Genomic DNA, 25195 nt, shown 5'->3' on the forward strand with positions numbered 1-25195 from the left:
CGCCGGTTGCCGGCCGTGACGGCATCGGAGGTGCGATCTCCTCCGGTGCGAATGACGTGCTTAGATCCACCCTCGTCCTCCTCCTCCTCTTTCTCCTTCTCCTGGTGCGGGGAAAAATGAAGTAAGGCCTATGCAAAACGTCGGAGATAGATGTCCGTCGTATCGGTGTAATAAGGCGTCTGAGCTAGCTGGCCTTGACATCGTCGTTTCTGTCCCCGGCTGGACAAAGAAAGGCAGGTGGTTCTTCGTAGCACGATGGGATTTCGCAGCTGACAAGTTCGTAGTTGACGCTCAAAGTAAGACGTTCCAGGAGCAGGGGGCCCTTACGGTGACACACGTTGGGAGAATCGCTCAATCATTTTGTCCGTACTGCAGGTATTGTCGTTGTAGACTGACCGTTACGTTGACGGGTATTCAGCCGTGCGCCACCAAGCCCGTGTGTAGCTTTCGCGGTATGAATATAGTCAGCTATATTTGAAAATGGAGCTGCTGACTGCTTCGTATATTGAAAGCAGCCGGTGGCCTATTTGGTCGTTATGGACCGAGAAAGGAGTTTTCGACCCGTTTCTTCTCGGGTGGTGAAAAACGTGGTGTTCACCGAATTCAAACCTCGCTCAGGCTCCCAGTAGGCCACTTGTGCCGGCCTTCGCAAGCGTGCCGCGGATAGTGAGATGAAATGCTTTGCAAGGAAGGGACGTGTAATTAGCGATGAATATTTTCAATTAATTCACTGTTTTAACAGTAGAGCTGTTTATGCTTCAGCTTCGTCCGTTAGCGTGCGCCTCGTGAGGAGCGCGCGGTGTCGTCCAGGCTTGCGCGTGGGCTTTCGCCACGTGCAGCTCCCGACTTCGTAGTCGTCGCTCTGTTCGGCGAGGCGGGCCCGTCGCGCACCGGTAGCTCTGCTGTTTCTCCAGCCTTGCACCACTATTGCAAGCATTTAGATGTAACTGCATCTCATTCACTCGCCTTGTCCCTCCATACGGCGTTGTCGTTGTCCGTCCACACCCCTCCCCCATTCTCCTCGCCGCGCGAGCTGCGCTCTCCGCCGCTCACCCCCTCTCCTCTCCGATAGCGAACACTCTCTCGCGAGGGGCATGGGATTGGATTCGATTGGATTGGATTGGCTTGGCTTGGCTTGGCTTGGATTGGATTGGATTGGATTAAAGTGGATTGTGTTGGATTGTGCTGCGTCATAGCCGCGCCACGTTGCGTCATAGCCGCGGCAGGGGGTTCACGGCACGTTTCACGCGATGGGAGAATCAACCTAACGGAAACAACAACGGAACCCCCTATGCGTCGCATCTACACAGGGGTTCCCGCGAGGGGAGGTGGGTGTAATTTTTTTTTTTTTTCGCTTCCAGTTTTTTCTGCAAAGGCATGGACGCGCTTTCGAATGCACCAGACTAGCGTACAACGTGTCAATCATTCGTATTCTCACTCTTACAGGTTGTACTTTATTCAGGAGTGTAATAACGACATAAGTTCAAACACAACTCCAGTTCTTAAGTTATTACCTTATTCACCGTTCTTGAATCCCTAGCGCAACGAACACGAACGAGAGGGAAGACCAGACGCACAGGCGCTATGTGACGTCTTTCCTCTCACCTCTGTTCGTTTCACTTTCCGCGTCCTTGCGCTGTTTGTTCAAATGATGTATAGCCAACTAGCCCAAACGCAAGCCCTAATTGGGAAATCGAGAACACAGAAAACCACCTTGTCCAAGCATCACCGTTGAAAAATTACGCCGTGCTAGGCCGCTTTCTTTTTTTCTCCTTTGCTTTTTTTTCATTAGTCAAGCTAGTCAAGCGAGCCACATTTGTGATGTTGAACGCCTTTTTTGCGTTCTCGCATGTATGTACGTTTACTTCGTGATCGTTTTTTTTTTATTTGTGCTCTAAACATGCATTTATGTCTGTACCAACACGAAGTTTTCCTGGGGCATATAGGTCACCGCTAGAAACCGAACAGACTCGAGAGAGACGACAGTAACGTAGTAATGGTGCCGGGGGCTCAGCTGATTTCATTGTTAAGGCTGAAGCGAATTTTTTTGTTTGTTTGTTTCATGATATCAAATTTTCACGCCTTCTGGCTTGTAACCTGCGCTGCATCAATAGGAATATATTTTTTTTGTTTCTGTTAACCTACGCTGTACTGCTATTGCTTTATGTTTGTAATAGCCTATTTGGGTAGAAATGATGGTGGATGAAATCAATACGGGAAAACCACAAAAAAAAGCCCCCAGAAGTTACCTACACGTTTCAGCAGGTCGTTATGTTGTTGAGGTTCGAACATAGTGTTTTAATGACGCTTCCAAGATTCAAGATTTTGTGCATTACCGGCAAGCCCATGTAAGCAATGCGCAAAAAACATTATAACGCGCAATACATCTGCGATTGAGTTAGCTGTTTCAAACTGTTATCATAAAATACGTCTAAAGCGCACAATTTGGACGATAGACGAAGGGAGACGACACGGACAATCGTCATCCTCATTCGTCTCCCGTCCAAAATATGCGCTTTACATGTCTGGAATGGACTACCGACTCGCCCAATAGCCTGCGTTTATCACAAGCACGTCATAAAAGACGAAATAAGCGAAACGATTGTTTCTTTCCTCCAGTTCGAAGTATCCTGAAAAAAGTGTCACTCCGCGTACCCCCGTCCGTACCATGAATTCGGGCTCTCATTAACCATATTTACCAGAAAGATGAAAAGGTTCAATGTTATCTTGCTCTGCAGTAGTTCCGAAGCAGCTGTAACTTACTCCACCATGACCAAAAGAGCGCACATTTCACGCCCGCCGCCTTACCCGCGTCTAGCGATTGGCCAGCCAACGTTATCCGGTGTATTTAAATTGGCCACACAGGTCTCGTTTAGCCTTTCCGCGGTAACGTTCTGTGATGCTTACAGAAGTTGGCCATTCAAATCAGCAGAATGGACTAGATATGACTACGTTGCAGTAATTTTTGTCCTTATCTTGGGGATGTCGTTGTGAAGCAACTGTTTGTCAACGTGGGGTGAATTCAAGGTGCAATATAAACACAGTGCCGTACTGAGTTACTCTGTGCGTTTTCTTCACTCTTCGAGCCGACAGCGAGCTCGTCTTTTTGCTACTTCTCCCCCCATTCAGTATTCTCTAATATCGTCTTATCACCCGTGGCCGTGAAGCGCCCAAGGTCGCAATAAATAAACCCCGTCGATATTGTCCGACTACTGTCCCCTTACATTTAATGCCACGGAGCGACGGCAGATGGCCACAGGAATTAAACCACTGATTTCGTCACGTCAACATTGCCCTCTAAGATCATCCGCATTGCGCAAGTCCAAATAGGGTAGAAAAGCAGAAAGGTGCAGTGATATAAAAGATAGGACAAGCAACGTGAAAACGGCTTGGGCGTTAAAGATTATCGAAGCAACAAAAACAAATCGCGCCTGGACCACATGGAAGAATCGGTTTGCGCCAGCATCTCCGCCGAGGCGCCGCAATTTTCTCAGTGCGGGAATATCTTTTTTGTCTGACCACGGCCTGCTTTCGACCTTGTCCGGACCCATCAATCGCAGCTCCTGTTAGAAAGGTAACCTACGCACGAGAGCGCAGATAGACGAGTGCGTCCTTAGCGTTCTGGTCCGCGCAGGGAAGGGCCCGATCTTTGCGACTGATAATCGACTTCTCCGCTCGGCCCCCTCCATTCCCATCCATCACCCACGTCGGCTGGGGGTGGGAACCTCAACTCTAGCCTATTGACTACTCGAAGATCGGCTCTGAGGCTCCGTAAAAGGACTCGTCGGGAGCGCGCCATTACAGCGTTTCGTGCGTTCGAGGGTGCTGGCGCGGGCGATGGGCTCTTCACGATTGCCGATCGGCGCGAACAATGTGCTGCTGGGCTCGCCATGTGGCCGACGATCGGTCTCGTGGACAGCTGTCTTCACGCGCGTTTATCGCGCCTCGCAGCTCGTGCGCTGTGTTCAACAAGCTCGAGCGTTGTACCGCCGCTCGTCCGTCAGCGAGTATTTTCAGCTTCGCGCGCTTCCGTAAAATAACCGAGGCACATTCGTCGGGTTAGAACTAACCGCCCGGGCGCCCTGTCAGAAGATTGACGATAAAAGGCCTCCTTGCCGAAGCTCGCTGCGAAGGGGCTTCAGGAGGAGTACCGTGTATGGTGCCGGCTTGGCTGCTCGGCAGGCTGTTTTGCGCGTAGGTTATGAAAAATAAAAACACCTTGCCGTGGTGGATGCATGTACGTGGCGAGAAAAGGCGGGAGCGTATACGCTTCTGACTGATTGCGGGACAGCGGCGATCTTTTTTTCTTCCTTTTTCATTCCAGTGATTGGTGAGCAGCGATAATGAAACAGATAACATCCCTCGCCTTGTTTCGGGATCAAAGTCAACCTGACAATAATTAAAGAAATAAGTAACTTTCTTAAAATAAAAAAAAAAGAATTGGGGAAGAAGACACCGAGGGAACAGCGAAATACGAGAGCGGTTCTCGAGCACAGCTCGGCGACTGGTTTGGCCTACTGATGGGAACCCAACGAGGGATGACTTTACCGCTACTTCACACCAACGCCGCAGGGGAGGAAGCGACGTAATCGTATATTATGAGATGAATATATGATTACTTATTCTTAGGCATACTTTTTATAGGCGTTTAGCTTTTATAGTGTATGTTTTCAGGGAAGCGTTTTCCGCAGAGCGGGCTGCTGTGCATGGTCGCAAGAATTTTTGACAGTCGGCAATGAGATGAGACGGATCCTCACAGGGAGTTAGAAGTGGTTATTTTAAGTGCAGAGAAATTTAGGGCCCGGCTTGTCGTAGCCCATCCGATGACACACTACCTAGCCACCGCAGTCACGTGACGTACCGCACCCAAACAGAGTCACGAGGCTTCACGCAACCAAACAGAGGCTTCGAAAAGATTCCCGCTTGAAAAGATAAAGTTACTATCAAATAATCCTGGCTTCAATGATACAACGTAACACCCAGAAACAATTGATCAAGTGCAGCGCCCGTTGTTACAAAACTAACAGAGCCCGAATACTATCAGTTGCGGACACTTACAGAAACACTCAAACAATTTCAAGTTGATGGCAAACAAAAGCTTAACATACAAACAACTCAGATTTGATTGCGGCTAGAAGATTGGCATGCCAGGGAAACAAGGATACAAAAGCATTCGCTACAGGAATGCAGCGTTATACGGTGCAAGGGTGGTGTTAATGCCACAACGAATACTGTGGCGCAATAACAACCGATTCGAACAACAAAATAACCAATTGTAACAACTAATATCCCTAAGGACACAGGGTTGGAAAACTGGCATAAATAATAAACTTTTTGTTTGACCCCTATAGAGACCGGGTAGACCAATGTCGCGGAAACTCTTCCTCACTCAACAGGGCCAACTTACCTTCCACGAGGTGTTGTCTGAAAAAAGAAAGCAAGGGCCGCTGCATACGTAGTTTGCGATTCTGTGCAACGGCCATGCAGCAATTACGCCAGAGTGCTTAATCGACAATTACAGCGAATAGTTTCCCTAGGGAAGTGCCAGGGTGATGTTCTCTGAGTTGATACCGTGCAAACCCAAAAATTGGAGCGGCATGGTGTATGATGCGCCAAAAAAGCAAAACGCTACAGTGCAGCTTGAGAAAGTATGTGAAAGAGTTGAGAAAGAGTTCTCTGCTACTCCCCAGCGAAATAATCTGGCTTTTGCGGGAATAACTCTCCAAGGTTTTAAAGACGATAGTCTTTCTTGGGCTACTTAAACCCAGAAATTTTGGTCTGTCTGTCTGTCTGTCTGTCTGTCTGTCTGTCTGTCTGCCTGTCTGTCTGTCTGTCTGTCTGTCTGTCTGTCTGTTTGTGGCTCGATTCAGCCACCCGACCAAAGGGAAACATTATCTGCGTATTAGTCTTATATACTCACATCCAAATCTAAACGTCTATGTCGGGTGTAATGTTCATACTTGTCAACATTGTTGAACAAGAACAAGACATTACGCAAATATAAGGCGGAAAATCAATACATAAGTGATATTCGCCGTGTTCCTTTATTAAAAAGAACTGCGGTTGACTCCTCTGTCATAGAAGTCAATCAAACACGAAAGGTAAATGATCAGCGAAATCTGTAGCTGAGCATGATTTGCGGTTCGGCGGCTGTCTTGTGGGTGTGCTTGTCGAGTGACGTCCTGCTGGGGGGTCGCTTCGGCAAAGGTGTACTGGCGTTATTTCCATGACGGATATGACGTCAATGAAATCTTGGGGTATCGCGGCATAAAACACTTCCGTGATAAAATATAAAACCCGGAAACGAACAACCCTAAGTACAACGTACTCTTTAGTACTAAAGGTTGCTTCCACGCAAGAAGACCCTGTGTGCAGGGGTGCATCCTTCACAGACCTTTTTCTTCGTTGTACAGGCGTCACTTCCGTGATGGATATGACGTCAGCGAAATCTTCGTGTATCCCGGAATAAAACACTTTCGTGCTAAAATTAATGAATGCTTGTTTTTTGCGAAGAAAATGAAATACTACATCAATTGCAGAAAATCGTCGCCTGCTGTTGCCAATGCTACTGTAGCTCGTGGCGGCATTTAAGAAATCAAACGGCAACAACAACGAAACGTTCCGCTGGATAGGTTTCACGTTCCGCTTGGAACGCACGCGGAGAAGAGCAACGTGGTTCTGTAGACGTTGTAAGGCAACTCAATTCACGCGCGTCTCCACCGTACGGCAGCGCTTGCATCGAGGCACCCGCCCTAGAGCAGTGGAACGCGGCAAATTCAAATTTACTTGAGCAAACCTTTACTGTGTTTACCTTGGGAGGAGCGCAAAGGAAGAGGAACAGCATGAGAGGTGAGCGGGAAAGCAAATGGAGGCATTCCTTGGGAAATGTCGCCAAAGACTATCGTCTTTTGACGACATTTGCAACGAAAGGAGCAGATATGCGGGCAATTTTATTTTTAGTTTTTCGGCAATTTTGAACTGCACGCATAGAAGGTTGAAAGACATGCGACGTTTTTACACAATTCTTTTTTTACCTTATTACGGCGACACGCACGCGCCGTGATAGAGTAAGGCATATATCATCGGGTGTCATGACACTCGGCTTCCGCTGCTATACTCGGGTACAAGTTAAGAATCGCTCAGTGTAGTGCATTACTCCGCCGAAGCGACAGATCAGGACGTGAACGCGCGCGGCGATTTTGAAACGAGATCGCGCCCAGTCTGTGACATCGTCTCTTCTTTCTCCCGTAGATCGTTTGTCGTCGCTGCAGTAGTTTATAAAGAAGATTAAGTCCGGAAAATCACGGGAACGACTCGAGTCACGTTCAAAATACTCACAGTAAGGCACTTTTTGCGCCGCGCAGAGTAACATCCGGATTTGGTGATAACGAGAAGGGGCAACTGCCGTTGTCGTTATCCTAAGTTGTACCCGAGAATACACGGGCCTTGGTGTCTCCTCTTCGTGACTGCGGTTTGGACCTAATTCCGTCAAAGTTACATTCGACCATACTCCCGCGTGTGAGTTTTGTGTGCTTTCCGTTGCCTAATAGTGTTTTTGTTCCTGTGGCTGTTAGTGTTCATGCGCGTTCTCACTGGCTACGTGTGGCTACTATATGGCTACTCATGTGGCTACTGTGAGACTACTCTATGTGGCTCACCTTCACCTTTCATTGTTTCCATACAGAGTAGCAAGCCATGCCTACTGCTTGGCTGACTGTTGCTTGGCTGACATGTCTGGCCCAACACCGACAAATGGCTTCTGAACATCTCGGGTTGATACCATAATGCGTGCTTTCTGTGGCGGTGATCCGCAGGCGGTGATCCGCAAGATGCGGGTGACGTGCAAGTGCCACGGCGTGTCCGGCTCGTGCTCGCTGGTGACCTGCTGGAAGCAGCTGTCCCCGTTCCGCGAGGTGGGTGACCACCTCAAGGACAAGTACGACTCGGCCACCGAGGTCAAGCTCAACCGGCGCGGAAAGCTGCAGGTGCGCCACCGCCGCTTCAACCTGCCCACGCCTGAGGACCTCGTCTACATGCACGAGTCGCCCGACTACTGCGTCTCCAACGACACGCTTGGTGAGTATTTCAAGTACGACGCGGTGGTGCTATAAGTGGCGTGGGCTAGTGGAATACGTAATCAGTCATCTTTGCATACGTTGGTACGGTTATGAAAGACGAGAAAAGGAAACAATTGTAGCACTTTCGCTGCCAAAACGTTAATGGCCAGCTTTGAGCTGCTGTTTTTCACTCAGAAGTCTACTAGGTTACGCGGGCGATGTAAGCGAGAGCTTCTCTCCCGGCTGCTTCAGCATTAAATTCACTAGTTACGCGCGCACTGCTGCTTAACGGCACTGGATGACACTAGCATCATGGGTGAGGACATCCCCGAAAGCGAATGGGGAGTTTCAGACTTTATTAAAACCTGATGTCACTTTAGACGTCATATTGGGTTGGGACAGCACTTTTGTTAATGACGTCAGATCGGCAGGTAGGTTTCTCTGCTTCTCTGACCATGAAACTCCCGGCCAAGTTTCGTACGGGGACAAATGCTACCGTGAGGGGCGCCACCGCAAATCGGAGGGCATCGGGCGGCCGCCGCTGCTCTGTAGCCAGACCGGCAGGCAGGAACGCAGTAGCAGCATGCCGGGTTCAGAGCACCGGGTGTTTTAACTTGTGGGCTATAAAGGTGGAGCGGTGCACATGGTACACACGGTGGCTTAGCTCACGGGAAAACTATCAGTCAAGTTTTATAGCACTATTAAACTTTGCCTTCCAGCTAACTCATTTAGGCAAAATGTCATTGCATTTATTTCGTGGAATAAGATAAGAGTGTGTCCTGATGGTCTCCAAAGAGCCTTAGCGGTGTTTCCAAGCAAATTTCCTATGCTACCAAACGCAGCCGCACCTTTTAGACTGCAATGAGATAATAAATAACCCCATACATTGGCGCAGGCTCCTTGGGAACCGTCGGCCGCCGCTGCAACAAGACGTCCTCGTCGACGGACGGATGCGGCCTCATGTGCTGCGGCCGGGGCTACAACAGCCATAAGCTGAAGCTGCGCGAGCGGTGCAAGTGCAAGTTCCACTGGTGCTGCTACGTGGAGTGCAAGACGTGTGTCAGTGTCATCGACGCACAGACCTGCAAGTAACTCTCCGCCCACCCTACACGGCGACTTCAGCGACTTCAGCTGACAGGACTATGTCTGTTGCTGTGTGTTGGGCATCTTCAGTGCGTGTGGACGGGACACTACTGGAAAAGAAGAAGGAATTTGTCATCTGAAGTACATCACCCTCACTGGCACCAAGACGCTAGCGCATTTACCTCACCCGGTACAACGAAAGTGGTGTTTGCCAGCCAAGTTTTCAAGCTAATGCTGCATATTACCCTTTACAAAGTGGCAGAGGCTGTCCACAAGTGACCACTAAGAGACCCGGCGCGCAGAACCAAGATCCTCTCTTTCTCAAGCCGATGATAATTACATGCTTAAGGCAACACAACCGGCCACGTTACAAAATATGGACACGGGAAGCTGTTTATAGATGTGCTACAACTTTTCTTCCTTTAGCAGGATGACTTTCATGTTCCATGAGTGAACTTTGTGACGTCACTATGGTCTTACGTGACTGTGCTGGTGATCAGCATCTTAACCAATGACAGCGAAGTGGAATCGTCAATATTGCTGCAAGAACTCCAAGCAAATGCTTTGCGTGTGCGTCACAGCCGTAAAATTCATGTGTGTGGAGCATCGTGTATTGTACCTTGATGTGTCGGCAGCATTCGTTGCAAACTAGGGAAGGGTTGGATGCCACGCTTCAAAACTGAGTGCCATTGAAGCTTGCCATTTTGTAAGGGGCTGGCGGCCGTTATGTGTGCTTCTGAGAGAGTGTCGCCTCGACAGTGCTTCGAAGATGAGCGCTGTGTCGCCGCGTGCAGTGAGTTTTTAGCAGGTTCATCTGCTGCTTTTACGACAACATACCTATGCATTTTCGGTGTTCCACGTAACGTTCACAAATCCCACAAATCATCCGATATTATCTCGAGTATTATTTATTCTGTAGCTAAAGCCCTTCCTCATCTTGCACGCCATATTTCCCCTCGTCTCTATATTGTCCCTGGTGATTTTTCACCTGTGTCTGCTGATGACGCAACTTGGGATCCCGCCAGAAATCAAACTCAGAAGCACCAAGCATCGTCTGTGCTAACTTCAAGCAGGGGCCCTGCGAAGTTTAGTTGCTTTCGCATCTCAAATACTGGCTATTCCCCGCTTCATCACATTAGCACTTGTATTTACATTTACAATTGCGCTAGTCTGTAGCCACATGCTGTCTCCGATACGTCTGATGTTCCATACCTCGGTGTTCGTTAGCGAAACGCAAAATGAAGGCTTCTAAAGGTATGCTCGTAAATTCGCAGCACTCAGGAAGTCGTTTTGGCAGCTAACGAGAAGGCGCGGGATTGCTGAACAGTTAAGTTCTTTAGTAAAAACCGTTATTGTGGTATTCCTAATTGCAAGAGCTAATCATGCAGACAGCATTAAAACATCGCTAGCATGACTATGCAATTTGAAAGCAAAAGATCACTGCTCTGCCGCATGGCATAGCGATAGCACATTTAGGCGCAGTATTAGAAACGTTGTTTTGTTCTGTATGACGACAGATGCTTAAACTAGGAGCCCGGCCGCGTGATTTGGAAACATATAGATTAGGTCAACTGTGTGGAGGGTGGGGATTCTCCTTTGACCTGGACAGACTTGTCTCGTCAGCGGCTGGGCTTACTTCGTGCGCAGTGTCAGAAATGGTAAACATGAAAAAAAAAAAAAAAACTGGGCAGAATAATTGTCCTGGCTATTCGCGCCAAAATTAGTTAACACTGGGGGAATGACGGTGTCATAAAACTACACTAAAGGAGGCGAATGAAGGCGAAGTTTTGTCTACAGTACGTCACGATGTTGGTTTGAGAGTTACAAGGAAGTATTTGTAGCTACAATTACGTGAGATCTCCGGAAACAAGCTTGAAAAATTATCTAATTTGTGGTCTAAGCAAATTGAACAGGTCTCATTGAATAATTATGTAATAACTGAACATGCGCACTGGAGCCATTAAATGCTGACGCCACCTCACAAATTACGCAAGGGAAAATTATCAGTACAAACAATATCTTTCCTTCAAACAAGCACATGAAAGTTATTCGTCGCATGACTGCGCCCGGCATGACCGTGAAATCCGCCTAAATTTGTAAGGGTCATTGTTTTGGGGAGTTGGGCAGCCAACTCGCTTGGCCGAACGGTAAAAAAAGGTTCGTAGAAGGCCATGAAAACCACTGTTATTCTTTTTGCCTAAGAATTGAGTTCATATATAGGTCGACTATCTGTTGGTTAACTTCGAAAAATCGAAGCACTTGGATACGACGCGCGGTACATGTCAAGGTAAGAAACCTTTGTTGTTTCAAGCTAATTTTAGACTGATTCTGACTTTGACTTCCAGCATCTCTAGCTGACAGAGAGTTTAGTAGACCCTTAATGGCGTAAAACGCCGCCAAATCTTGAGCCGTATACATTTCCGTTTTAAAGTATCGTTGTTCCGTCGTCGAATACCGGTCTTAGTAGGTTTTATTCCCTCAGTTTAAGCCCTGCTTTTACTCCTTTTTCCTTGGTGCCTGCGCACCGTGCACCCATTAAGAAGTTGTCACGACCTTATACAGTACTCAGTTATCCCCAAGTCAGCACTTGTAGACGGCTGCGTCGTTCACTAAAAAAAGCGAACAATCCAAACTTGGCGTCACACACGAACGTTCTCTGGAGAGTTAGCACCGTTGGACAGCAACGGCTGACTTGGGAATTAAAAGTCGTGGAATATTTTGGGAAAACCTTTGCTTCGAGACCGTTAGCAGACCTGCAGAAGTCTGTTCCCGCATAAAAAAAAAATACTTCTTTTCAGGCTCATGTGTGCACCACTGCTTCTGGTTCTGCGCCTGCCGCGAAATTGTACTTTGTAAATAAAATTGACGTAGAAAATAGCGCAATGCGCTAATAAACGATAGCCTAGAGTGATTTTGATCTTGTGTGACACGCTAATTGGCCTCCACTCTTCTTTTTACCACGCTAGCAGTGGTATTGTCATTTCGCAAATCACGGCGCGCCGGCGTCATTGTCTGTGCCTATGCTACTCAGGCGTTCACGGATCTTCTGGGCAGTGCCCACTGCCTTCACCAAAATCAGATGACTTTCCTGCTCCACATGTTTACTCAAGACTTCTTTCTCCTTCGGGAAACTTTGAGCCCACTTATTCTCAGGTTCATGAGCTCGTGGAGGTGGACGTACGGAAGGCTTTCGTACTCACACTTGCGACGCATCCTCGTACCATTTCAGGTTACCAATTGTGGTTCCCGAGTCCCAACTCTCCTGTTATATTTTACTTTTCTTTTCTCCTCCGCTTCTACAGGACCGCTTTCTACTTGGACACTTCTATCCCCACCCATCTTTTTTATCCGCCATTAGCATCCCTCAAGGTGTCGTATCCTCACCCAACCTTTTCAATCTCAAGCTGCCCCCCCCCCCCTCTTCCCCCCTCGCGAGAGCCTTGCCTGAAATGTCCCTTCTACTGTCGCTTGTTTGCGTCTATGAGATACCCCTCTGGTGCACTTACGTGTATCGGGGAATGTGGACTAACTTTACAACCTGGCCGTGATTATCCATTCTTTTCTTGCTCAGGCCTGCAAGCAGCTCCAGAGAAATCTGAGTTGCCCCCTGCTGTCTGCCACTAAATATATCAACGATTTATTAAACCACTTCTCCCTTTTACCTTCGCAGTATTCTCGTCTCCCGCACCTTATTCTGGCGGGTTCTGGTCTCTCCCATTTATATACCACTCGTTCGCCCGCGTCATGCACTTCACGATTATCAAATGCCACCAAGTTACCTGATCCGACAGGGGCTCAAGCGGATTGGTGAGCTCGATGAACGCAGAGCCAGTCAACTTGTGACGACCTTATGCCCCAACAAAATCGTTTACTGTCTCGTATACTGGACGTTAACACAAACACCATGTACATACAATCCGCCATTAACAAACCCTACAAATATCAGATCTTCCCAGGATCTGAAAATGCGCGCCTCTACAGATGAACTATACGCCTCAGGTCTGTTTCTCTCTCTTCATGACTTCTTGCGTCTCCGCAGGGACCGACAGCCGGTCGTTAGTCTAGCTCTTCGCTATAAGCCAGCGGCTGCCACAGGAGGCCGGCATCTGGCTTATCGAATGTGCCCTGCCCACCGATTTCGAGTAAACTCAACTATGTCCCAATTTCCTTTCTTATGATCTTACACCTTCGCGAAGGCAGAGGCAAGGCTCACGCACACTGCCACCTCTTCCCTCAGGACGCTGTCACATGCTACGTTGACGTGGCATTTTACACTACTTGTGACTTCACTGCATGCTTCACATTGTCTTTCACTCTTCTCCCCCCAATCACCTCCAAAGCTCGACCTCGTTGTCATCCTACTCCCCCTTAGCATTCGAACTGGTGGCGGGCGATACTCCATGGCGGCAGTACAAGCTCTTCGCGACAACCGACTTCCCGATGATCTTCAAGACGACCGCCCTAACACACTCTTGCTCGTTTCGCCTGTCTGTGTCTCTGTGGTGCGAGTGCCAGGTCACTCAGAGATTACCGGCAATCAGCGGGCTCATCATTTGGCCTGAGATATTACTAGCAGGGCGGCGGTGATCTCTTGCGCTTCCACGTATGACGGACGAGCTATATTGGTTCAAGGAGAATCTCAAACAACGCTGTCAACATACGCGGCACCCGCTACAGGCGCATGTGTTGGTACTACTGGTAGTGTTCGCAAAATTAACGTAGGGTTCTGTAAGACGTAGACCTAAGGAAAGAGGGACAGTAATATCGAAATCTATGGGTGCGTGGCTGGCTATTCATGCTGCCGACAGAAATTACTATTACGTGAAATTCTAAAAATAAATTTAAAATACGGTTTGCGCTCACTCGCGCCAGACACGAAAGCTTAGTTTGACGCCGAATTCGTTTCCCCAAAAGCGTGGGCAATAACTTTCAGGATACAGTGCATACGAAACTTTAAAGATGAAACAGTAGATAGGTAAAATTTTGTCTTGTGCTTAATACGATCAGATATCAATGACCTTTGTTCGGAAAAACAAATTACCAGGAGTTTTGGCGACGTTCGTTTATGTGTGCGACGCTGCACTAACTGTTTTATAAATGTTAACCTTCATTAAAATATCTGCCCACGGCGATGAAACTTTCTACTGTGCAAGATTTCTCTAAAATCATTCCATTCCTTTAAAACGACCAATCGGAATTCCTGGTCAACAGCCACGGAAGCCTTTTCTTGAAGCTCCATGTCACATTCCTGATGTCTCTGTATTGCCACCGTCAATTTCCTCAGTCGCACTCCTTTCCATTTTTTCATTGAACGAGTCATCGACGGTTTAGTCAAGCCTCTCCTTTAGATGCTCTCCGCAGAACTACCCTTCATGGCTACCTTTCTGAAAATGGATCCGCTAACTTTTTTTTCCTGCCACACGTTATATTTGCGTGCTCTGATCAATAGAGGGAAATTGTATTTATTTGATTTCATAGCAGCATCACCATTTGATTATTCTTGCAAGGATGTTGTCGATTTTCTGAAGGCAGGAATTGCGATCCGGCATTGAGGCACAAGCCTCTCTCTGTACACGAAGTTTTAATAAGTAAGTGTAACAAATACTTGCATGTGAGTGAAAGATACGGTTTTCAGACGCTCAGCAAAGCATGTTGTTGGGCTAGTTGGTTCATATTCATGCTTAAAACTGCGCATTCGGACGGGACAAGGAAAAGAAGACACAGGACGGGCGCAGACTCGCAACTAGTTCATTGAAAAAAATGGAGCATGGTAATATAACCACACCAGCACATGCGCACCACTACGTTTATCACATGATACAACGGCTTAGAAATTCATATTCATTTAGATATGGATGGTTCACTTACACACTGGTCACCCTGCTTTCGAATAAAAAAGGCCTCGATTAATTCCCTTGCCACCTGTTCTCTGCTTTTGCTCAGCGCCTTTGTCTGAGTCAAATATGGCTCGCATGGCTTTCTTTCACAAGCCATGCAATGGTGTGGAAGGTGGGATCCAGTTTTATTACGCATTTTCAGCTGGTATTTCAGACGCTATTGACACCTATTTAGGGCCACCCACTGAGCGCTTTCAGAAATTTCAGAAAGCAGAAATATCTGGCTTCGCTACTTCATGGCAACATAATGTCAGCTTTGGGGGGCGTGTGGTCTGCCTTAGAAAAGAATATCAGATGGAAAAACAAATGTTGGAAAAAGTGTTGCAGGAAATTTTCACAAGAGGGCCCTACTTGTGAACCTTCATTTTATCAGTTCGTCTATCGTACAAAGTTTGAATTGACGATCTTTTTCGTGCCCCTTCCACCTGCGAACTTAAGTGCACGAACACATGGTCTGATGCCATCACTGACATCCGCTCTCAAGCTGCAATGCTTGGGCTGCCTGGACTTGGTATTCATATGACATACCTGCACCTATGTGATTGAAGGCGCTCTTCAAACGCCTGCTGGCTTCAGTGCGTGAGGGCATGACGGACGTCACCTACTACCGATAGGTAAGTTTTTGCCCCTGCATGCCCTGTCAGTACCGGCAGCAGAATGTGTGTAGTCGGCGCCGGGTGCGCCTTATGGGTGACCGGAAGCGTGTGCGGTCGCGTACAGTCCTCGGTAGCATTGTGTATGGGGTAAATAACAAAAGGGTACACCGCGAAAGTTTCAGGGCGGCCTAAAGCACAGAACGGGCGGTATATAGCGTCGCGGGTGTTTCGGGCGCTACTTCATCCTCGTCAGTTGAATTTGTACCCCTGCGTTACTCCATCCATGAACCAACACGCACCGAAACGGCACTGATATCGTCCTCAACGGCGCTATATTCTGCCAGTACTGAGAGCAAAGCTGATTAGGCCGAGCTTTTTCCGTCATGCGCTTAGGAAGGTCCCGGGAATCGAACCCGGGACCTTTATGCCATGAATCCAGCAACCTAGTCACTGGGCCACCCCAAAGGCCTGAGGTGTTAGCGGCAGCGGGGAACAATAACATGTGCAGCCAATTGGAAAAAGAAAGTGCTTCCCTTGGTCGGAATCGAGTCTGGGTTCCTCGCGTTATAAAACCGGCGTCTATCCCATTGGGCTATCACCGCATTCCCGGCGCACAGCATATAATTTGGTTTCGTAGCGCGGGCGTCGGCTTTGGACTTGGCCGCGGCTTCTAGCGCGTGCTGAGGTGGTCCACTTTGGGAGATATGGGAAAGGCTGCGGACGAAACGATCTGAGCCTGCTAGGCATGGAGAAGTTTCAGCGGCAAGTTCCGCAATAAATGCGAGGTGCGACAGGCTGGTGTCCAAAAACGCCCGTGTGTTCGAGATTTCGGCGCACGATAAAAATCCCCAGGTGGTCAAAATTAATCAGGAGCCCTCCACTACGGCGCGCCTCATCGCTTGCGTTGCGTCGTCGCGTTAAACACTACAATCAATCAATCAATCAATCAATCAATCAATCAATCAATCAATCAATCAATCAATCAATCAATCAGCCTGGTCTCTGACGAAGGGAGAAGGGCCGCCAGCTCTGCTGTTTCTCTAGCCTTGCACCACTCGTGCACCACTCGCGCCATTTTTTTACCTTTGGTGTCAGGTAACCTCTGAAACAACTGTGTATGGTCGCATAGGAGACAGCAGAATCGCCCTGCCAGAAACGATACAGGTAAGCGCAAGACGATGGGACTTCAGAAGCATGGCGCTTCATGGCTGGGTAAGTTACCTTAACCGCCAACAAACGCGAGGAAGGACTTAACCTTTCGACATGAACTCTAAGGAAGGATGGAATAAGAAATTTTGGAGGCGAACAATCTACTAGAGCATCGAAAGACAGGAACGGCTGGAAGGGTATGGGAGAGGACTTGGTCCTGCCATGGTCACGAAAAGACTGATGTTTGTGATGGTCAAGGGAGGTGGGCTTTCCAACAGCAGCGAATGCGTATGAATTCGCCACTCTGTACTGCTCATCGCGAGTTCAAAACATTTTCGACCGATTGATCCTTCGTGGAAATAAAATTCGTGCGAATAGGTTTAACGGCATTGCAACAATAATGAATGAGCGTGCTGCTGCTGCTAAGCGATCTATCTTGTAATTGGAACGTTTCTGTCGAAAACTAAAAAAAATTCCCCGCATTTCCCCGAGGGGAAGAATGTGAAAGTGCGAATGCACGAGTTGAATTTGCGCGGTTCGGTAATGTTCGCGAAAGAGAGATCACACACACACACACACAACTACAAAGAAAGAAAGATGCATTTATTCACAGACACCTATTTGTGTTGTCGTTGTACTTGATTGCTAGAGCGGATCTCAGCTTTGAAATTTCGTGTCAGTACTCCTTTAAGCGGGTGCATTAGCCCTTCTCACGCCCGATTCCTGGCCAATACCCCACGTGGGTATGTGCCATGTCAGCGGCCAGGCAGCGCGCGCCCATCTCCCCCCGTTGCTAGGGAAGACAAGGAGCGCTCGCACCCGCAGCTGTTGCTATGCGGACTACGGTGGCGGACGATTCAGACTCGCTTAAGAAGTGCATTCGCACTTAATAAGCGCACTCCGAAAGACGTTTGGCTGGAAGGAGCTGGTCCGTGCCGATCGCACTTCGCCAGTAGCAGCAGTGGATAAGCGTCGCTTCAACAAGTAAATGTCTAATAGGTGGCTTGCGGAAAAAAAATTGGGCCCATCTCCCCGCGAGGGGGACTCGAGTAAATGCGTCGCATAGGGGGTGGGTGTATTGCGTTAACGTTTAGTGTTTGGGGAGTTGGTGGCAGTGAATGCGTGGTATCAGCAGCTTCTTGACGTAGTTTGAATGAGTCAAGGATATAAGGCGCGTTCGTAGCCTTTCATTCTGTGTCGGTTTTGTGGCGCAGTGGGTAGAGCACCATGTACCATGCGTTCCGCCCGCAGGGTCATGGGATCGAAACCAGGCGCCGATAAGTATAATTTTTTATATAGTGTAGGGGGAGGGGTGCGGACCTGTTGTTGAGAGCGAGGAGGGTAGCGTGATGCGGGAGAGGAGGAGTGGGGGAGAGAGCGCGCCAGCGCGCTGAGCTGTTGCGGACGGACGGCGGACGCTACATGTGAGTTAAAGAAATGCTCTGCATTTAATACCGCTGCCAGACGCGAAGCGGCAGTTCGCTCATTAACGAGTTTTAGCTGACCGTTTTTCACGGTCCGCTCCGCTCTGATAGCAAGCGGGAGCGTCATTGCGCATGCGTGGCGCGCTTGGCAGCGAACGGCATTGGCTCCGCTTGCGCTGAGTGTGGCGCCGATACCGGAGCGGACCGTCGAACACGGTTAGCTAAAACTCTCTATTCTCTCCCCAAACACAGTTCGCCAGACCATGTTCTCGCGAAAATTCGCGAAAGTTCTCGCGAAGAAAACTCTCGAAAGAAACTCGCGAAAGTTCTCGCGAAAATTCGCTAAGAGGGTGCAAAGCAGCTCTATTATTCCTGGTACAAATCCGGAAAATGTCTCGGTGTGTCAATCTGACCATCAAGCGCAGCCAAGGTCAAGCCAGCGCCTCGTGCCGCTCGGCCCCCGATCTTCAGCGATGGCTGTGGGGGCCCCACCACCGCTGTCTTCTGGACTTCATTCGGGAAACGGGTGCAAACTTCTACCTGTAGGAACTTATGCCAAAGGGCATACTGTCGCAATTAAAAAAAAATGAAAGCGTGTAATCTCTCGTTCTTCAGGCAGGGGGGTGCGGTGAGGGGTAGGGGGAAAAAGTAAGTGTGCGCGCCATCAGAATAAGAAATATTATAGAAACGACGAATCAGCGTTTGCCCTACTGATTTCTCTTTGGTCGCTGCCCTTGCGCTGTTGCTTCCATGACTCAGCACTGGTGGTACACTGGTGCAGCACGAGCGTGCACCGCATGAACCAAAGTAATTTGAGTGCCATGCGGGAGCTATTCTCTATGGATGTATTTTTTTAGTGAGACCCTAGGCGCCCTGTCAAAATTGGGCCCATCTCCCCCCGAGGGGGACTCGAGTAAATGCGTCGCATAGGGGGTGGGTGTATTGCGTTAACGTTTAGTGTTTGGAGAGTTGGTGGTAGTGAATGCGTTGTATCAGCAGCTTCTTGACGTAGTTTGAATGAGTCAAGGATATGAGGCGCTTTCGTAGCCTCCCATTCTGTGTCGGCTTTGTGGCGCAGTGGGTAGAGCACCATGTACATTGCGTTCCGCCCGCAGGGTCGAGGGATCGAAACCAGGCGCCGGATAGTATTTTTAAATGCAGAGCATTTCAGTAACTCACGATGTCACCCGCGTTGTCCCATCGTAGTCCGCACCGTCGTTGTCCGCACCCCTCCCCCTACACTATATAAAAGAAAATACTATCCGGCGCCCGGTTTCGATCCCTCGACCCTGCAGGCGAAACGCAATGTACATGGTGCTCTACCCACTGCGCCACAAAGCCGACACAGAATGGGACGCTACGAACGCGCCTTATATTGTTGACTCATTCAAATTACTGCTGACGAGCGCTCTCTCGTCAGCAGTTGCCACAAGTGCAACAACATTAACGTAACGCAAACTTCTTAACGTCGTGCGCCCCCGGAAATGCTCTGCATTTCATCGTGCCCCTCGCGAGGGGGATGTTTCACTGCGTCGCCATGTGAACTGTTTGCCACGCTTTAGTTTCAGTTCTTTCTTTGCTGGGGTGCCGACGAGCGGCGCCACCTCCTCGCACTTCGCCGAGGAAGGATGCGCGGCGGGGGCGAGAGATGGCGCTGGCGTCTCCGCGGCCGCGTCTGCGGCCTCCGCGGGCACCGGCGCCGGCGCGGGGACATCGCCCTTCTTTAAAAGTTTAGTTCGCACGCCACGCAGGAACAATTTCCCACTCACCTCTCATTTTTGCCGAAGTTGATTAATTTCTCAGTGAATAAAGCATCGTTTGTATTCGGACAAGCGCTGGGGGCACTATAGAACACGAAATCTTTCGAATAACACAAACTTTCATTTTGTCTTCATGGCTCCTTTAATCGAACGCTGTTTGATCGAACGTCGTTCTATCGAAACCGATTTATCAAGAGTGCTTTACCATTTTACAAAATTTTGTCAGCAGCATCCGCGGCGCCGTCGTCCCTCGTTGCAACAGAGCGAACGAAGGGGTCACCGTAGGCAGACGAGATATACAACCAGGAAGAAAACGGAGGAGGGAAGAGCGGCGAAAGTGTGAGGGGGGGGGGGGGGCGGTATTCCGAGTCTGCGCGAAAAGCTCCAGGGTGGCGACGGGCTACGAGATAACCTAGAGAACGAAGAGGCCCTTTGGTTTTTTTTTATATAGTGTAGGGGGAGGGGTGCGGAAAACGACGGTGCGAACTACGACGGACGTCAACGCGGGTGACATCGTGAGTTACTGAAATGCTCTGCATTTAAAATCTGCGCGTTCACTCTGCGTTCTCTACGCGAAAACGGAGCAATTGCTGGACCAACTTCGACTTCTCAGCCACGTGCACTCAGCTCACTGCGCGTTCGTGCGGACGGAGACGAGCAGCGCCTTTTTGGGGCAAACGTGGAAGAAAGAATACTCAGGAGAGACCCCTAGCATCTAAGAAGCTGAGGGAGTTTAAACTGATTGATTGGGATAAGTTCCGCAAATTGAGGGCTAATCTCGATGCCTCTCCCGATGAGGCAGATCCTCCGCTCGAGAGCTGGATAGAGCAGCTTGGGCTGGACATTCACGCGTCAGAAAGAACCACCCTCACGGATGTTGGAACTGAGAAGATGGACCACAGATTAGCTAATCTCCTTGAGGCTAAGCAATCAATACTAGCACGGTGGAAAGGCCAACGACTGAACACGAGACTTAGGAAAAAGATCGCGCTGCTGAACAGAGAGATTGAGGAGTACTGTAAAGTTCTATGTAAACAACAATGGGATGAGATATGCAATTCCTTAGACGGCCAACTTCGCAAAGGGAGAGGATGGGGTCTCCTCAGACATCTACTAGATGAGGGAGGTTCCAGATCCAAGCCAACCCAGCGGTCGCTACTGAGCAAAATAATTCACAAGGCGCGGAAGGAAGCTAAGGATGACGAGCTCTTGGAAGATCTAGCCGGTCAGTATTTGCCACTTATAAAAACGCAGAATTTCGTCCCTCCGCCAGTAGTGTATACGGGTTCTCCCAACCACGCGCTTGACGGAGAGTTTTCGGAGGGCGAAGTTCGTTTTGCTATTCAGGAGCTTAACAGTAAATCTGCTGCTGGCCCTGATGGTATTTCGAACAGAGTTCTTCGCAATCTTGAGGATAATTCCATCAGCTATCTAACCAGACAAATCAATAATATCTGGAGAGAGGGCTACGTCCCAGATACTTGGAAACACGCTAATACGATACTCATTCCTAAGCCGGGCAAGCCTCTCGGACTTAAAAACCTCAGACCGATCTCTCTGACGTCCTGCCTCGGCAAGGTTGCGGAGCATGTTGTGCTTAACAGGCTCTCCGCTTATGCGGAGGATAACCAGCTTTTCCCGTATACCATGATCGGTTTCAGGCCGGGTCTTTCGACCCAGGAAGCTATGCTCCGGATCAAAAAGAAGCTGCTAGATCGGGTCACTCAAGACACAAGGGCCATTCTGGGCCTTGATGTAGAAAAAGCCTTTGATAATATACGCCACACGGCTATACTTCAGGCCATATCGGACCTTAGTCTCGGCGAGCGTTTCTTTTCTTACGTTCGATCTTTTCTCAGCGGCAGAACCGCCTCCCTACGCATTGGAGATATTGCCACGGAGCAAACTAGCGGACGACGAACGATGTAGTTCTGCGGGATTGGTCCACAAGCAAGAACAATGCGTCCAGCGACGGTTGTTGGTAGAGTAAGACGACGAGGTCTCTTGTGGGTCGTTCTGATGTTAGCGGCAGCCCAGCCTTTCTTCCTGTAAATAGTGTAAATACTTTAAATACATTCTTCTCTTCCGCGTCCTCGCCTCGTAACAATATTATATCAGAACCCCTCCAGCTTGGAGACAGGGGAACTCCTCAAGGCTCGGTACTGTCTCCATTTTTGTTCAATCTAGTCATGTCCAAATTAGCTAGAACACTTCTCGATATTGAGGGGGTTGAACACACCATCTACGCTGATGATGTTACCCTGTGGAGTGCTGGGGGCAGTGACGGTGAATTGGAGGCTCGATTGCAAAAAGCTGTCAGGGCCACAGAGCTATACCTCGCCCCTGCGGGTCTTAAATGCTCCTCAAAGAAGTCGGAGTTGCTTTTCTATAGCCCATCTAGACCAGGGCGCAAGCCCAGGGGTTGGGAGCAGGACAGGAGGCCCAACGTGGCGCTTTTTGACATGCACGGCAATCGCATTCCGGAAGTCAATTCCATCAGAGTTCTGGGCTTAATTATCGAAGGAAACGGTTCCAATAACTTAATGTTACAGAAGATTACCGGGGAAGTTGAAAACGCGTTACGAATGTTTCGACGCATTCTCAACAGGAATAGGGGTATAAGCGAGGAGTGCGCCATCAGGCTTATCCACGCTTTCGTCCTATGCCACATTTCTTACGTCGCGGCTATGCTCAATTGGAAGAAAACCGAAGAGAAACGCCTCGACACCATGATTCGTCGTGTTTTTAAGGTAGCTTTGGGGCTTCCTATCAATGCATCCACAGATCTCCTACTGAAACTAGGGGTTCACAATACGTTATCAGAAATCGCAGAAGCCCAGCACACTGCGCAGGTAGGTCGACTGTCAGGCACAAGAGCAGGCAGAGACATTCTGGTCACTCTGGGCATCTTTACCGAACAGAATAAGGAGAGTGTTAAACACCTTAGCAGAGAAATCAGAGACTCCATCGTGGTCCGTCCTTTCCCCAGAAACGTCCACCCTGTCTTTAATCAAGGAAGGAGACTGTCTCGAGCCAAAGCACTTCTAGCTGCAGCTCTCGAGAGCCCTACGGAGTCGGCTTTTGTAGATGCTGCTCAGATAAATGGAAGACAGGCCTTTTCGATAGCCGTCATTGATGCTCAAGAACGGATGTGCAACGCACTTTCCGTGTTTACCAAGAATCCGGAGGTTGCTGAGCAAATGGCCATTGCACTTGCTCTGCTTGATCCTCAACATAAGGTCATTTATAGCGACTCTAGGGCGGCCACTCGAGCCTTCGCCAGGGGAGTGGTTGATGCCAAAGTCTCCAAGTTATTGGAAGATAGACACATTAGTAATCATTCGATAGTCTGGTTTCCAGCCCACATGGGCGACCTCGGGGGAGGACAGCGGAACTTCAACGAATCCGCACACGAGGCGGCGCGAGGACTCAGCAGCCGCGCACCCTCCCAACCACCCCCGTCTCCACAAAGGGCTTTCAAGGATCAACTTCAGACCTACAACGAGCTCACCAAGCACTTCTACTTAAATCGACGGGAATTTGCGCTCCCACACAAAGGACTCAACAGGGCGCAGTCAGTCACTCTCCGCATGTTACAAACGGACTCATACGCCAATCCTTGGAGGATGAGCCACATCGACTCGGACTACGACGGAACTGCTACGTGTTCAAAGTGTGATGGGCATGTGAACTTGGGTCATATGTTGTGTGGTTGTGCTACGCAAGCCTCCTATCTGGAGGATAAGGTCAAGTGGGACAGTGCTCTCAGGAGCAGTGAACTTAACGATCAACTCTGGGCTGTCCAGAAGGCCCGCGTAGCGGCGGAGAGTCTCGGGCTCCCCGTCCCGACGTGGGAGATGCCCTCTACACCTTGACACCGGTCAGGTGTCCTTCAGGACCCTTTTTGGAAATAAAGTTTCACCACCACCACCACCCCTAGCATCCCACTGCATTGCAAAAAAGCGTGGAGGAAGTGGCGTCATTTTAAATGAGCTCATATACAGTGTTCCCTTGTTTTTTACGGCTGCGGTGGCTAAATCTGGCCAAATGGCACGGACAATTTTTTACGGCGCTTTGACTGTGGCTGCCTCGCTACGCTGGCAACACAGTCGCTACGTAGCGCAGTCGCTACGGCGTCGTCGTCGTCTGCAACCTCTGCACTTCAGCTGATTTCGCAGCGTTTCTTCTACTGCCGTTTCATTTGTGGTCTAATTTTCTTTCGAAGGCAACATCCGATGGTTAATAATTGGCGTCATCGGTTAGCATAGTTGGCGTTCCCTTGCAGCGATATCTCGTCAATTCCGCGCAGTGGTTTTCCATCCTTACTTGTCTGCCGTTGAGATGGTGCGCAGTGGCAGCTTCGGCAAGTCTTGCCGGGTGCGACCGAAAATTTGGCACGCAACAGTGAGGCGCCTTGCAAACCACTGCAGTCACTTATCCATGTGAAGTGAAATTCATCGCAGCTGAGGCGTAACACACAAAGATCGCCGTGCTGTAAGGACCCATACACTGCTCCCGTCGTCTGCTTTCGCGCCAGCCTCCCGTACCGCGAAGCTGTTATCAAACCGGAAACAGCAGAGGAGAATGGGAAATAGTGCTGGGCTCAGTGGGCTTCATAAACGTGACGTAAGGGCCTCTCCTAACCTTTTCTTTAGTCCATGGGGGCAAGTGTAAATACGGTAGTTGCTGCTACAACAGCGGAACCGAGCTATCGCTCGTCTAATTCGGTTTAACTATGTCCAACCGCGGCAAAGTTTTTATCAGTCGCGTGAAGACACTCGTCACGAGAGGTCGTTTGCCTCGTTCGATTAAAGGAGTCTACGTCATATGGCGAGCACGTGTTCACTCCCAGCATCCTTGGAGCAAACTAATAAGGACGCACGTGAAAATTTAAAGCAGTCAACCAGAGAGGACCGACCGGAGTTTCGCACCACAACCGGGAAACGTTAAGAGTCTGAGAAACCGTTACTGCAGCTTCACCATGGACGACGTCCCCGGGACATAAGAGCGGTTTAGCATAGCGGCTAGCGTACGCTACGCTAGCGGCGACGGGTATACGTAGACCCGACTGCGCGTGCGCGCGCAGGCACAGCGAGGTGGGCCCTTGAACGAACGCGCACATGCATGCCCAGTCGGGTCCCGGTACCCACCGCCACTAGCGTAGCGTACGCTAGCCGCTATGCTAAAACTCCCTATTCTGCGATGCCACTCGTGGAAACGGTGGCACGT

The 25195-nt window shown here is 49.3% G+C and overlaps 1 protein-coding gene and 1 long non-coding RNA gene across 4 annotated transcripts in view; both read left to right on the plus strand.

Annotated features, from left to right (window-relative positions):
• Window positions 1–12067, plus strand: part of LOC144152971 (protein Wnt-5b-like) — a 571698-nt gene extending 559631 nt beyond the window's left edge. For 2 of the 3 annotated variants that reach the window (XM_077684575.1, XM_077684576.1), the window contains 2 exons: window positions 7815–8076; window positions 8953–12064. In XM_077684575.1, the coding sequence (XP_077540701.1) occupies window positions 7815–8076; window positions 8953–9149 (459 nt within the window). In that variant the 3' untranslated portion in view covers window positions 9150–12064. Of the gene's footprint in view, window positions 1–7814; window positions 8077–8952 lie in introns of all 3 variants that reach the window. The other variant, XM_077684574.1, reaches the window with a different exon arrangement.
• Window positions 12068–12664: 597 nt separating this feature from the next.
• Window positions 12665–25195, plus strand: part of LOC144152972 (uncharacterized) — a 225594-nt gene continuing 213063 nt past the window's right edge. Inside the window, exon 1 of the long non-coding RNA XR_013319257.1 lies at window positions 12665–15651. This is a non-coding gene — a long non-coding RNA (uncharacterized LOC144152972). The remainder of the gene's footprint in view (window positions 15652–25195) is intronic.

This window comes from Haemaphysalis longicornis, unplaced genomic scaffold (genome assembly GCF_048455015.1).
Source record: "Haemaphysalis longicornis isolate Haplotype H1 unplaced genomic scaffold, Haemaphysalis longicornis Haplotype H1 scaffold_9, whole genome shotgun sequence".
Lineage (NCBI taxonomy): Eukaryota > Metazoa > Arthropoda > Arachnida > Ixodida > Ixodidae > Haemaphysalis > Haemaphysalis longicornis.